A 12,716-nucleotide genomic window follows, 5' to 3' on the forward strand; every position below is an offset into this window, starting at 1 on the left:
AGAAGACAAGAAGACAAGAAGACAAGAAGACAAGAAGACAAGAAGACAAGAAGACAAGAAGACAAGAAGACAAGAAGACAAGAAGACAAGAAGACAAGAAGACAAGAAGACAAGAAGACAAGAAGACAAGAAGACAAGAAGACAAGAAGACAAGAAGACAAGAAGACAAGAAGACAAGAAGACAAGAAGACAAGAAGACAAGAAGACAAGAAGACAAGAAGACAAGAAGACAAGAAGACAAGAAGACAAGAAGACAAGAAGACAAGAAGACAAGAAGACAAGAAGACAAGAAGACAAGAAGACAAGAAGACAAGAAGACAAGAAGACAAGAAGACAAGAAGACAAGAAGACAAGAAGACAAGAAGACAAGAAGACAAGAAGACAAGAAGACAAGAAGACAAGAAGACAAGAAGACAAGAAGACAAGAAGACAAGAAGACAAGAAGACAAGAAGACAAGAAGACAAGAAGACAAGAAGACAAGAAGACAAGAAGACAAGAAGACAAGAAGACAAGAAGACAAGAAGACAAGAAGACAAGAAGACAAGAAGACAAGAAGACAAGAAGACAAGAAGACAAGAAGACAAGAAGACAAGAAGACAAGAAGACAAGAAGACAAGAAGACAAGAAGACAAGAAGACAAGAAGACAAGAAGACAAGAAGACAAGAAGACAAGAAGACAAGAAGACAAGAAGACAAGAAGACAAGAAGACAAGAAGACAAGAAGACAAGAAGACAAGAAGACAAGAAGACAAGAAGACAAGAAGACAAGAAGACAAGAAGACAAGAAGACAAGAAGACAAGAAGACAAGAAGACAAGAAGACAAGAAGACAAGAAGACAAGAAGACAAGAAGACAAGAAGACAAGAAGACAAGAAGACAAGAAGACAAGAAGACAAGAAGACAAGAAGACAAGAAGACAAGAAGACAAGAAGACAAGAAGACAAGAAGACAAGAAGACAAGAAGACAAGAAGACAAGAAGACAAGAAGACAAGAAGACAAGAAGACAAGAAGACAAGAAGACAAGAAGACAAGAAGACAAGAAGACAAGAAGACAAGAAGACAAGAAGACAAGAAGACAAGAAGACAAGAAGACAAGAAGACAAGAAGACAAGAAGACAAGAAGACAAGAAGACAAGAAGACAAGAAGACAAGAAGACAAGAAGACAAGAAGACAAGAAGACAAGAAGACAAGAAGACAAGAAGACAAGAAGACAAGAAGACAAGAAGACAAGAAGACAAGAAGACAAGAAGACAAGAAGACAAGAAGACAAGAAGACAAGAAGACAAGAAGACAAGAAGACAAGAAGACAAGAAGACAAGAAGACAAGAAGACAAGAAGACAAGAAGACAAGAAGACAAGAAGACAAGAAGACAAGAAGACAAGAAGACAAGAAGACAAGAAGACAAGAAGACAAGAAGACAAGAAGACAAGAAGACAAGAAGACAAGAAGACAAGAAGACAAGAAGACAAGAAGACAAGAAGACAAGAAGACAAGAAGACAAGAAGACAAGAAGACAAGAAGACAAGAAGACAAGAAGACAAGAAGACAAGAAGACAAGAAGACAAGAAGACAAGAAGACAAGAAGACAAGAAGACAAGAAGACAAGAAGACAAGAAGACAAGAAGACAAGAAGACAAGAAGACAAGAAGACAAGAAGACAAGAAGACAAGAAGACAAGAAGACAAGAAGACAAGAAGACAAGAAGACAAGAAGACAAGAAGACAAGAAGACAAGAAGACAAGAAGACAAGAAGACAAGAAGACAAGAAGACAAGAAGACAAGAAGACAAGAAGACAAGAAGACAAGAAGACAAGAAGACAAGAAGACAAGAAGACAAGAAGACAAGAAGACAAGAAGACAAGAAGACAAGAAGACAAGAAGACAAGAAGACAAGAAGACAAGAAGACAAGAAGACAAGAAGACAAGAAGACAAGAAGACAAGAAGACAAGAAGACAAGAAGACAAGAAGACAAGAAGACAAGAAGACAAGAAGACAAGAAGACAAGAAGACAAGAAGACAAGAAGACAAGAAGACAAGAAGACAAGAAGACAAGAAGACAAGAAGACAAGAAGACAAGAAGACAAGAAGACAAGAAGACAAGAAGACAAGAAGACAAGAAGACAAGAAGACAAGAAGACAAGAAGACAAGAAGACAAGAAGACAAGAAGACAAGAAGACAAGAAGACAAGAAGACAAGAAGACAAGAAGACAAGAAGACAAGAAGACAAGAAGACAAGAAGACAAGAAGACAAGAAGACAAGAAGACAAGAAGACAAGAAGACAAGAAGACAAGAAGACAAGAAGACAAGAAGACAAGAAGACAAGAAGACAAGAAGACAAGAAGACAAGAAGACAAGAAGACAAGAAGACAAGAAGACAAGAAGACAAGAAGACAAGAAGACAAGAAGACAAGAAGACAAGAAGACAAGAAGACAAGAAGACAAGAAGACAAGAAGACAAGAAGACAAGAAGACAAGAAGACAAGAAGACAAGAAGACAAGAAGACAAGAAGACAAGAAGACAAGAAGACAAGAAGACAAGAAGACAAGAAGACAAGAAGACAAGAAGACAAGAAGACAAGAAGACAAGAAGACAAGAAGACAAGAAGACAAGAAGACAAGAAGACAAGAAGACAAGAAGACAAGAAGACAAGAAGACAAGAAGACAAGAAGACAAGAAGACAAATCCAAACCCAATCCAAATCCAATCCAAATCCAATCCAAATCCAATCCAAATCCAATCGAAATCCAATCCAAATCCAATCCAAATCCAATCCAAATCCAATCCAAATCCAATCCAAATCCAATCCAAATCCAATCCAAATCCAATCCAAATCCAATCCAAATCCAATCCAAATCCAATCCAAATCCAATCCAAATCCAATCCAAATCCAATCCAAATCCAATCCAAATCCAATCCAAATCCAATCCAAATCCAATCCAAATCCAATCCAAATCCAATCCAAATCCAATCCAAATCCAATCCAAATCCAATCCAAATCCAATCCAAATCCAATCCAAATCTAATCCAAATCCAATCCAAATTCAATCCAAATCCAATCCAAATCCAATCCAAATCCAATCCAAATCCAATCCAAATCCAATCCAAATCCAATCCAAATCCAATCCAAATCCAACCAAATCCAATCCAAATCCAACTCCAATCCAAATCCAATCCAAATCCAATCCAAATCCAATCCAAATCCAATCCAAATCCAATCCAAATCCAATCCAAATCCAATCCAAATCCAATCCAAATCCAATCCAAATCCAATCCAAATCCAATCCAAATCCAATCCAAATCCAATCCAAATCCAATCCAAATCCAATCCAAATCCAATCCAAATCCAATCCAAATCCAATCCAAATCCAATCCAAATCCAATCCAGATCCAATCCAAATCCAATCCAAATTCAATCCAAATTCAATCCAAATCCAATCCAAATCCAATCCAAATCCAATCCAGATCCAATCCAAATCCAATCCAAATCCAATCCAAATCCAATCCAAATCCAATCCAAATCCAATCCAAATCCAATCCAAATCCAATCCAAATCCAATCCAAATCCAATCCAAATCCAATCCAAATCCAATCCAAATCCAATCCAAATCCAATCCAAATCCAATCCAAATCCAATCCAAATCCAATCCAAATCCAATCCAAATCCAATCCAAATCCAATCCAAATCCAAAACAAAGCGTTAGTAAGTTAGTTCAACCGCTTATCTACTGTTGATTTTTTATACCCAAAAATTCATTGCCCGATCGAATGACCGCTGCTGCAACTGATACGCCTGAATGCCCCTGAATTATTATCTTTATACGGCGCATCTACTCGCGATAATTTATTTAGCTTTCAAAATAATAGTGACGAACAAACTAAAATCAATCACTCGTCCAACGCCCCAGTAATCGAATGGCTGGTGCAAGTTTCGTCCCCTACGTGGTCAGTTTGTTGCTGTCCTTCTCAGCGGCCACCATCCGGCGGGATCTTTTCCCGTTGTCCATCATTCACATCAACGACTTCCACGCTCGATTTGAGGAAACCAACTACGTAGGAACGGTATGTAATCGAGATGCGGGCCACATTTGCATTGGTGGATATGCCCGAACAGTGGCTGCCGTGAAACACTTGCTGCGTACTAGGAAGAACCCGTTGTATCTCAATGCGGGAGATAACTTTCAAGGAACGTTGTGGTACAACATGTACCGCTGGAATGTGACGTCAGCGTTGTTGAATATGCTGCCGGCTGATGCGATGGTGAGTTATTTGAGGATTACTTGAAGATTCACTAGATTCACGTCAGCTTTATTTTGCAGACTCTCGGAAATCACGAGTTTGACGATGGAGTTGCCGGAATTGTCCCATTCCTTGAAGCGATCAACTCTCCGGTTGTGTTGTGTAATGTCGATGCAATCGAGGAACCGGAGTTTGTCAAGTATGAGAAATCCATTGTTATTGAACGTTCTGGACGTAGAATTGGAATCATAGGAGTCATACAGCAGAAGACTTCCGCTATTTCCAACGCTGGCAAGTTACGATTTCTCGATGAAGTCTCCAGTGTAAGGGCAGAAGCCCAGGTGTTGAAAGAACGAGGGATCGATATCATTGTAGTGTTGTCACATTGTGGAGTGGAAGTGGACAAAGTTATTGCTGTCGATGGCGGAGACAATATTGATATCATTGTAGGGGGGCATTCGCATTCATTTTTGTACAGTGGGGAAAATCCAGGTATTCCTGGAACTGTGCAAGGATCGTATCCAACTGTAGTTGTCCAAGCAGGAGGACACCGAGTTCTGATCGTGCAAGCTGCGGCTTATACAAAATTGGTCGGAGATATCGTACTCTACTTCGATGAACAGGGAATCATCCAGCGATGGGAAGGAAATCCATATTATCTTGGTCCCAATGTTGTTCCAGATCCAGAAGTCAACGAAGCCTTACTTCCATGGAAACTTGCGGTGGATCAACTTGGTAGTCGCATTGTTGGTACCACCCTGACAGATCTGCCTCGACTAGGATGCAACTACAGTGAATGTGCGTTGGGAAATTTGATATCTGATGCTTACGTGGATTCTTGTATTTATATGGCTGAAACCGGCCATTGGACGTACGCATCAATTGGCCTTGCTAACTCCAAGGGTATCCGAGTTGGTTTAGCAAAAGGAGGTAAATATGTTGATCGAACTTTCTGGAAAATTTTATTGTAACTAATTTATCGCTCGTTCAACCTCCCAACAGATCTCTCGTACAAAAGCCTCATCGAAGTGATACCTTACGAAAATACGATCGACATCATTGAACTGCGAGGAGTTCACCTACTGCAAGTCCTAGAGTACAGTTTGTCCAGCTCAAACATCCAGATCTCAGGTCTACGAGTGGTGTACAACATAACAGAACCACCTGGCAATCGGGTAAAGTCTGTCCAAGTCCGATGCCAAGATTGCTCGCTCCTCCGTTACTATCCTTTGCATACGTTCAAATATTATCGAGTGGCGGTCAACTCACACATGGCCACCGGTGGTGGGGGATTCACCATGTTCGAAGAATTTGGCCGGAACAAAGTGGTTGGCGAGGTGGATATCAACGCCCTAGTGAGGTTCGTCCAAAAACGGTCCCCGCTGCGATATGAACTGGAAGGCAGAATTATTGTTTTGAATTGAGTTGGGAAATACCCGGTCAAGAACCACTTGACCTGCTAGGGTTGCTATCTCGAAGGTACACGCACGCGACAGGAATTTGTAATCCGTCGGATTGGACAACTGTTGATTAATGGGGAAGCCGAAACCACTGTCGAATGTCCATTTCAAAATGTTTATTGAAGTATTTTAAGCATTGATTATGATGGACTAGCGTCACAAGACAATGAAGGATTTATTGCACTTCAATTATTGTTTTATTATTTGCGATAAGGCGAAGCGTTGAGCAGTATCTGGATGATCGATGCGGGGGTCGTGTCCACCGTCGGCAATTGAGACTTGTGATTGGGTTGCAGTTTTGGGGCGGATGTACGTCTTTAACTTTGTTTTGATATGATAAGAGAGTGGTCGGTGCCTGAAAGCTTGGAATTTGCTTAGACAATTCCTTCAGCCATTTCTTTGGCAATGTTTTTGCAATTTGTTTGGTAATCTATTCGAAAATTTCTCTAGCGATTCGTTTGGGAAATCAATCAATAAGTTTTATCGGGATTTTCTTTGAAATTTCTTAAGATTTTTTTTCTGGAGTTTTTTGGTAATTTTCGATTTTTTTTGAGGAATCTTATGGAAGCTGCATTGAAAAATCCTTCAGCATTGCTTAGGAGTTCTATCAGCAACTTGTTTTGAACTCTCTTTCATTTTTTTAGAAACAGTCCTTTTTCAAAACTCTCAAAACGTTTTAGACATTTGTTTAATGCCTTCCACAGTTTCGTTGGAAATATCTTCGGCATACATTGCAAAGTTTTCCAGTAATTACTTTTGAAACTTCGCCGGTAGTTTTTTAGGGATTACATAAAAAATTTCATCAAAAATTCTTCCAAAAACTTTCGGGATATTTTAAATTTTATGGTTATTACTCTGAAAGCTTCTTCCATTGCAATTTTCGGAAATTCCAAATTTATTAGAAAAATTCGTTCGGCAATTTCTTTGGCCAGACTTTCTTATGCTTTTCTTTTGGTTTCGAGAATTCCTTTTATATTTTTTTTGTATATGAGAATGATATGCGGAAATTTCTTTGTGAATCCTTGTAGTATCTTTCTAAGTATTTCCACCAACTGTTTTGGAATCTTTTTGCAATACTTTTGGGAATTGATTCAGTAATTCCCTTTCGAAATTTCTTGTAAATACTGTCAATTTTAATGGTTACACATCTTCAATTTTCTTAGGAATTGTTATAGAAATTTGCTTGAAAAATTCCTCGACAGCACCTTTGAAAAATTCTTTGTGATATTGTTATGGCAATTTTATTTGAAATTTATCCGGCAGATTGTAAATTTCTGAATAACCCAGGAAATTGTCTGAGAAACTTCCAAAATAATGTACGAAAGAATTTATAAAGAGATTGATGAAGGAATTTGCGGGAAATACGCTTAAGGAATTTCTAGAAGAGCTGCTTGAGGAATTTCCAAGCCAATGGTCCAAATAATTTTCAGAAGCGTTGCACAAAAAACTTCCCTAAGATATTTTTGAACAAAGTTTTAAAGAAATTACTGTGGGATATTCTCAAAAAATGCCTGAGCAATTCTATAACAAATTAAAAAAGTGCAACAAATTTTCAAAAAAAAAAAAAAATTAAGAAATAATTCTAATGAAAATACCGTAGAAATTTTTTAGGCAGCACAATGGTATTTTCAAAAAAAAAAAAATGCCACAGGATTTTACAGAGAAACTAAAAATAAATCTGAACAAATTGCAATGGAACTATTTACGTGAAAAAATAGCATTAATTTAAAATGAACTTTAATTTAAAAAAAAAAAAAGAAAAAAAACATTAACCTTCATCCAGCCAACGTACATTTTTCACCTTCGGAAAAGCACAAAAATTGTCATAACTTTTTGTATTTCGATGGATTTTGATGAAATTTTCACAACTTCCCGAAAAACTCTTCTAGTTTATGATGCCTGGGAAATGGGTGCCTGGTCCACATGGTTCCGGAGTTATTCCGGATGGTCTTGGGGTACCAATGACTTTGGTTCGCGATTCAGCCGCTAGGCGGCACCAATGTCGAAAATGTTCAAACCCTCATATCTCAGAAACCTGATAAGATAGAATGATGCTGTGTTCGGCAAAGTTCTTCAGCAAGATCAAAACTATCTGATAGTAAAGTCTTTGGTTTAGGATTTATCCGCTAGGTGGCGCCTTGCGTCTGAATTATTCAAACACGTATATCTCGGTACAAGCATGCCGTTTTCAGCAAAGTTGTTCAACAGGCCAAGAACTATCTGGCAATAGCGTCTTTGGTTCGAGAATCGTCCGCTAGGTGGCGCCAGGGTAAAATATGTTCAAAGTTGTATATCTCTCTCTATCCTGATAAGATAGAATGATGCTTCTTCAACAAAGTTCTTCAGCAAGCTATAAACTGTCAGATAGTTGAGTCTCGTGATTTATTCGCTAGGTTATTCGCTACATCGTCTTTGACCCCCTGCAGACAAATTTTGTCACCCCACAAGATTGCTCCGTTTTTTCTTCCGGTAATATGTCCGGGAATTTCTACAGGAACTCTTCCGGGAAATTTTCCAGGAATTTCTCCGAGAATTCCACTGGGAATTCCTCAAAACTTCCTCCAGGAATTTCTTCAGGAAATCTTCCAAAAACTCCTCTAGGACATCCTCCAGAAGTTCCTCCGGGAAATCCTCCAGGATTTTTTTCCGGGATTCCTCCAGGAATTCCACCGGGGATTTATCTAAAAACTTCTCCGGGAATATCTCTAGGAATTTCTCTGGAAATGTCTCCGGGAATTCTTCCGGAAATTTTTCCAGGATTTTGTCTAGGACCCCAATCAGGAACTCCTGCGGAGATCCCTTCAGGTACTCCTTCGGTAATTTCCCAGGAATTCTTATGGGATTTTCTCCAGGATTTCCTCTGGATTCCCTCCAAGAATTTCCTCAGGTATACCTCCATGAGTTCCTCCGGGAATTACTCCATGAATTGCTCCGGGATTTTACTCAGAAATTCCTTCAAGAATTTGTCCAGGCTGGATTTCTCCGACAATTTTTTTTCTATGAGTTCCTCCAGGAATATCTCCGGGAATGTCTCCGGGAATTCCTTTCGGGAATTTCTTCAGAAAATCCGCCAGCAATTGCTTTGGAAATTGTCCGGGAAATCCTCCAGAAATTCTTCCAGGAATTGCTCCGGGAGTTTCCCCAGAAATTCCTCCGGGAATTTCTTCAAGAAAACTTCCGGTTTTTCTTATTCAAAAAAAAATCCGCTAGAAATTTCTCCAGGAAGTCTTTCTTCAGGAATTATTCCGTGTTTTTTTTTTCAGAGAACCCTCTGACAATTTTTACAGGAAATCATCTGGGAATTTCTCCAGGAATTCCTCCTTTGTTTTCACCAGGAATTCCTCCGGGAATGTCTCTGGAAATTCTCCCTGGAATTTCTCCAGAAATTCTACTAGGAATTTCTTCAGGAAATCCTTCCAAAACTTTTCCTGGAATTCCACTAGGAATTTCTTTACGACACCCTCCAGGACTCCCTCTCTGGGAATTCTTCTAAGACTCCCATCAGCAATTCCTCTGGTGATTCCTTCAATAATTTCTCCAGGACTTTTTCCGGGATTATTTCCAGGAATTCTTTCGGGTATTTCTCCAGAAAATCTTGCGGGGATTCCTCCAGGAATTCCCTCAGTGGAATTCCTCAGGAAGGAGGATTCCCTGAAAAATTTCCCAGAGGAATTGCTGGAGTAATTACCGCATTAATTCCTAGAGAAATTTCCTGATGAATTCCAGGAGGAAATCCTAGAGGGATTCTCAGAGGAATACATGGAGAAATTCGCAGAGGATTTCTTGAGAAAATCCCGAAGATTTCGTTTAAAAATTCCTGGAGGAATTTCAGAAGAGTCCCCGGAGAAATTCCTGTAGGATTTTCTGGAAGATTTCCACAAGAAATTCCCTAAACAATTCCTGGAGAGATTCCCGGAGACATCCCTAGGAGACATTCCTAGAGAAATTCCCTGAGGAATTACAGGATAAATTTCCGAAGGTATTCGTTAAGGAAGTGCTAGAGGAATTCAAGGAGAAATTCCCAGAGGATTTTCTTGATAAAAAAAATCCGAAAGTTTTCCTTAGAAAATTCTCGGATATATTTCTGGAAAAACTCCTGGAAACATTCCCGGAGAAATTCCTAGAGAAATTCTTGGAAGAATTCACATAAAACATCCCGAAGGCATTCCTGAAGAAATTGCCGAAGAAATTCCTGATGGAGTTCCTTAATTTCCGGAGGAATTCCTGGACGATTTTTTAGAGGATTTCCCGGAGGAACTTCTGGAGGATGTCCTAGAGGAATTCCCGGAAGATTTCCTGAAGAAATTGTGAAAATTTTATTTAAATCCATCAAAAAATAAAAAAGTTATGACCATTTTTGTGCTTTTCCGAAGGTGGAAAATGTATGTTGCCTGGATTAAAGAAATTTAAGGTTAAAGAAATATTCCAATTTTGGGTGAAAATAATAACGCTTTAAACATAAATCACAATGTAGAAAAGACCACCATTGGGTCATTGAATGATAAGTTAACAAGTTGTAAAGCTTACTCGATGCCTATTTATGTGTGAAATTTGATATTGTCTTCAATTATGTTCATTGTCGCTCAATAAAGGACTTTCGAATGGATGTATCCAGTTCTAAAATAATCGCCTAACTCAATTCCGTCATCAAAAAATATATAACCATGCATAGTTTTTTGAAAGAAGTCATAAGTTTTCTAAGAAAATTAAATACTTTCAGGCTTTTTCGATGGTTTATAGAACTCTTCATCCAGGTGTAACGTCCTAAATGGGACAAAGCATGCTTCTCACATGCCCGCATGTGTATATCGTGTGGCAGGCACGAAGACACTCTGTGCCCAAGGATGTCGTGGTAGTTTCCTTTACGGGAAGTTCCTGGATGGATCGCGAATCTAGCTCGTCACCGTCAGCATGGTGTTTCTGATTACCCTTGCGCTTACCGCATCGGTTATGCCTTTATAAGGCAGTGGCAACTATATTGCCACCTCAAAACAATTTTGTTTTGGCTCGCTTAGAAAATCTTTACAACTTCTGTTTTAACTTTTGAACACATTTGGCTTTTGTGAACACTCATATTTTTTGAGCCAGAACAACTATGATTTGGCTTTTTTAGAACAAAATGTCTGTGACAAAATTGCCATTTTCGAGTGATTGAAGGTTTATAAGCTCGAAATTTTGTTGTGGCGAACGAATAAAAAATCAAATGATGGCGAATTAAAGGTCTGTGTTCCTTATACTTGTGGACACAATTTGAACTTGATTGCTTCGTTACTTTTGAATACTGAGATTTTTGAAAAATGTACTAAAATAAATAAAGATGTACTAAAACTGATTGATTTATCTTCCAAAATAATCGTCCAATTGTAATCAAATTCACACATATAGCTCGTGAATATTAGTGCAATTTGTCAAAAATTCACCGTGATTGATCAACGCATTACAAAATTACAGAACTTTAAACTTTTTGGCGAAAAAAATGAAAATTAGACCAATTATTTTCATACAAAATCTACCACGGAATAAAAAAAACCCTATTTAATCCACCTAGCGGTGATGGTGCCTTTCTCGTGCCTTCGAAAACACATTTCAATACAACTCAAGTGACATGTTGATGAATATCGCACTTTAATACGTTTAACAGAAATCCATTTCATGGCATCAGTGATCATATCCTTTATCTGGTTTTTGATTTTTGAGCCTTGAACTCCGATGCCATATCCGATGCCGCAATCTTGAATTTTGAGCCGCCATTTAGGATTTAAGTCCGGCAGCTTGGAAATTCTGGTCGCTATTTTTGGACTCCAGACTTTTTCCCCATACCAGATACACCCAAATTAAACGGATTTAGAGCCTAAACATCCATTAACCATCCTTTGGCATTGGGGTCATTTTTGACCCAAAACGTACACTACGTCAGCGAGCTGTTTCCGACGTGATGCAAACGAAGGTTAAACAGCTGCCATCATGAAGTTTATGCCGCCATCTTGCATTTTGAGACGCCATCTTGGATATTTCGGTCGCCATCTTGGATATTTTCATAGTCATTTTTGGACTCCAGACTTCGTCCCAATACCAGATATACCTACAGGGGATGGCCAAAATGTTTGGGATAGGCAACTTTTATTCTCCCACAAAAAAAAAGTTCAACATGCTGTAACTTTTCATAGAGTGCATCGAAAAATCTCAAATTTTGACTGTTTGTCAACCTATTATATGTGCATCTTTGGTACAAATTTGGGCTCGATTGATCAATTTTTCGCATAGTTAGAACCGTTCGGGTAAAACACTATTTTTTATACAACTAATTTTTGAACTGTCATATTTCGCAAACCAGTGAACCGAATTGAATGAATTTTTTAACGTTTATCAACAATATATTGATACTTAATACGACGTTATAAAATGTAATATTTTCTCACGGCGAATAAAGTTATACCGGGTTGAAATTTTTACCCATATAGAGGAAAATAAGTCTAATTTACAATACCAGACAACAATTATTAAATGTGTTCTTCCTTCAATCTCAATAGGCTCTAATATATCTGTTTAGAGATAATTTGAAAACAGAAGTGGAAAATCTTTGGATATCAACACCAAAATTTATTGACATTGATATAAAAAAATTACATTTTTTCGAGAAAAATCCAAAAAGTGTCAATCCATGATAACTTTTTTCAACGTTTAAAAAGTACCTATGTTTTAAAAGTTTGTGAAGCATTTACATATTGTTAGTATACGTTCAAAATTTCATTCAATTCGGTTCACTGGTTTCCGAGATATGACAGCTCAAAAATGAGTGGTCCAAAAAATAGTGTTTTACCCGAACGGTTCTAACTTTGCGAAATATTAATCAATCGAGCCCAAATTTGTACCAATGATGCACATATAATAGGTTGACAAACAGTCAAAATTTGAGATTTTTTGATGCGCTCTATGAAAAGTTATTGCATGTTGAACTTTTTTGTGAGAGGAAAAAAAGTTGCCTATCCCAAACATTTTGGCCATCCCCTGT

General features: G+C 38.2%; 2 protein-coding genes across 2 annotated transcripts in view; both read left to right on the forward strand.

The window, feature by feature from the left end:
- The window catches only part of LOC109417806 (dnaJ homolog subfamily C member 22), a 263,856-nt gene that overhangs the window by 45,369 nt on the left and 205,771 nt on the right, over window positions 1–12,716 (forward strand). The gene's annotated exons all lie outside the window — the stretch shown is intronic.
- LOC109417614 (apyrase-like) lies at window positions 3,877–5,893 on the forward strand. Its single transcript, XM_019691660.3, has 3 exons — window positions 3,877–4,265; window positions 4,325–5,174; window positions 5,247–5,893. The coding sequence occupies exons 1-3, from the start codon at window positions 3,921–3,923 to the stop codon at window positions 5,666–5,668; spliced, it is 1,617 nt and encodes a 538-aa protein (XP_019547205.3). The 5' UTR covers window positions 3,877–3,920; the 3' UTR covers window positions 5,669–5,893.

The sequence above is a fragment of the Aedes albopictus genome, chromosome 2 (assembly GCF_035046485.1).
Source record: "Aedes albopictus strain Foshan chromosome 2, AalbF5, whole genome shotgun sequence".
In the NCBI taxonomy this organism is placed as follows: domain Eukaryota; kingdom Metazoa; phylum Arthropoda; class Insecta; order Diptera; family Culicidae; genus Aedes; species Aedes albopictus.

Excerpts from the sequence above, each read along its gene's own strand:
- LOC109417614 (XM_019691660.3), top strand. The coding sequence starts at position 3,921 with ATGGCTGGTGCAAGTTTCGTCCCCTACGTGGTCAGTTTGTTGCTGTCC. Across the intron at positions 4,266-4,324 it reads TGCTGCCGGCTGATGCGATG|ACTCTCGGAAATCACGAGTT; the intron begins GTGAGTTATTTG and ends TTTATTTTGCAG. Across the intron at positions 5,175-5,246 it reads AGTTGGTTTAGCAAAAGGAG|ATCTCTCGTACAAAAGCCTC; the intron begins GTAAATATGTTG and ends ACCTCCCAACAG.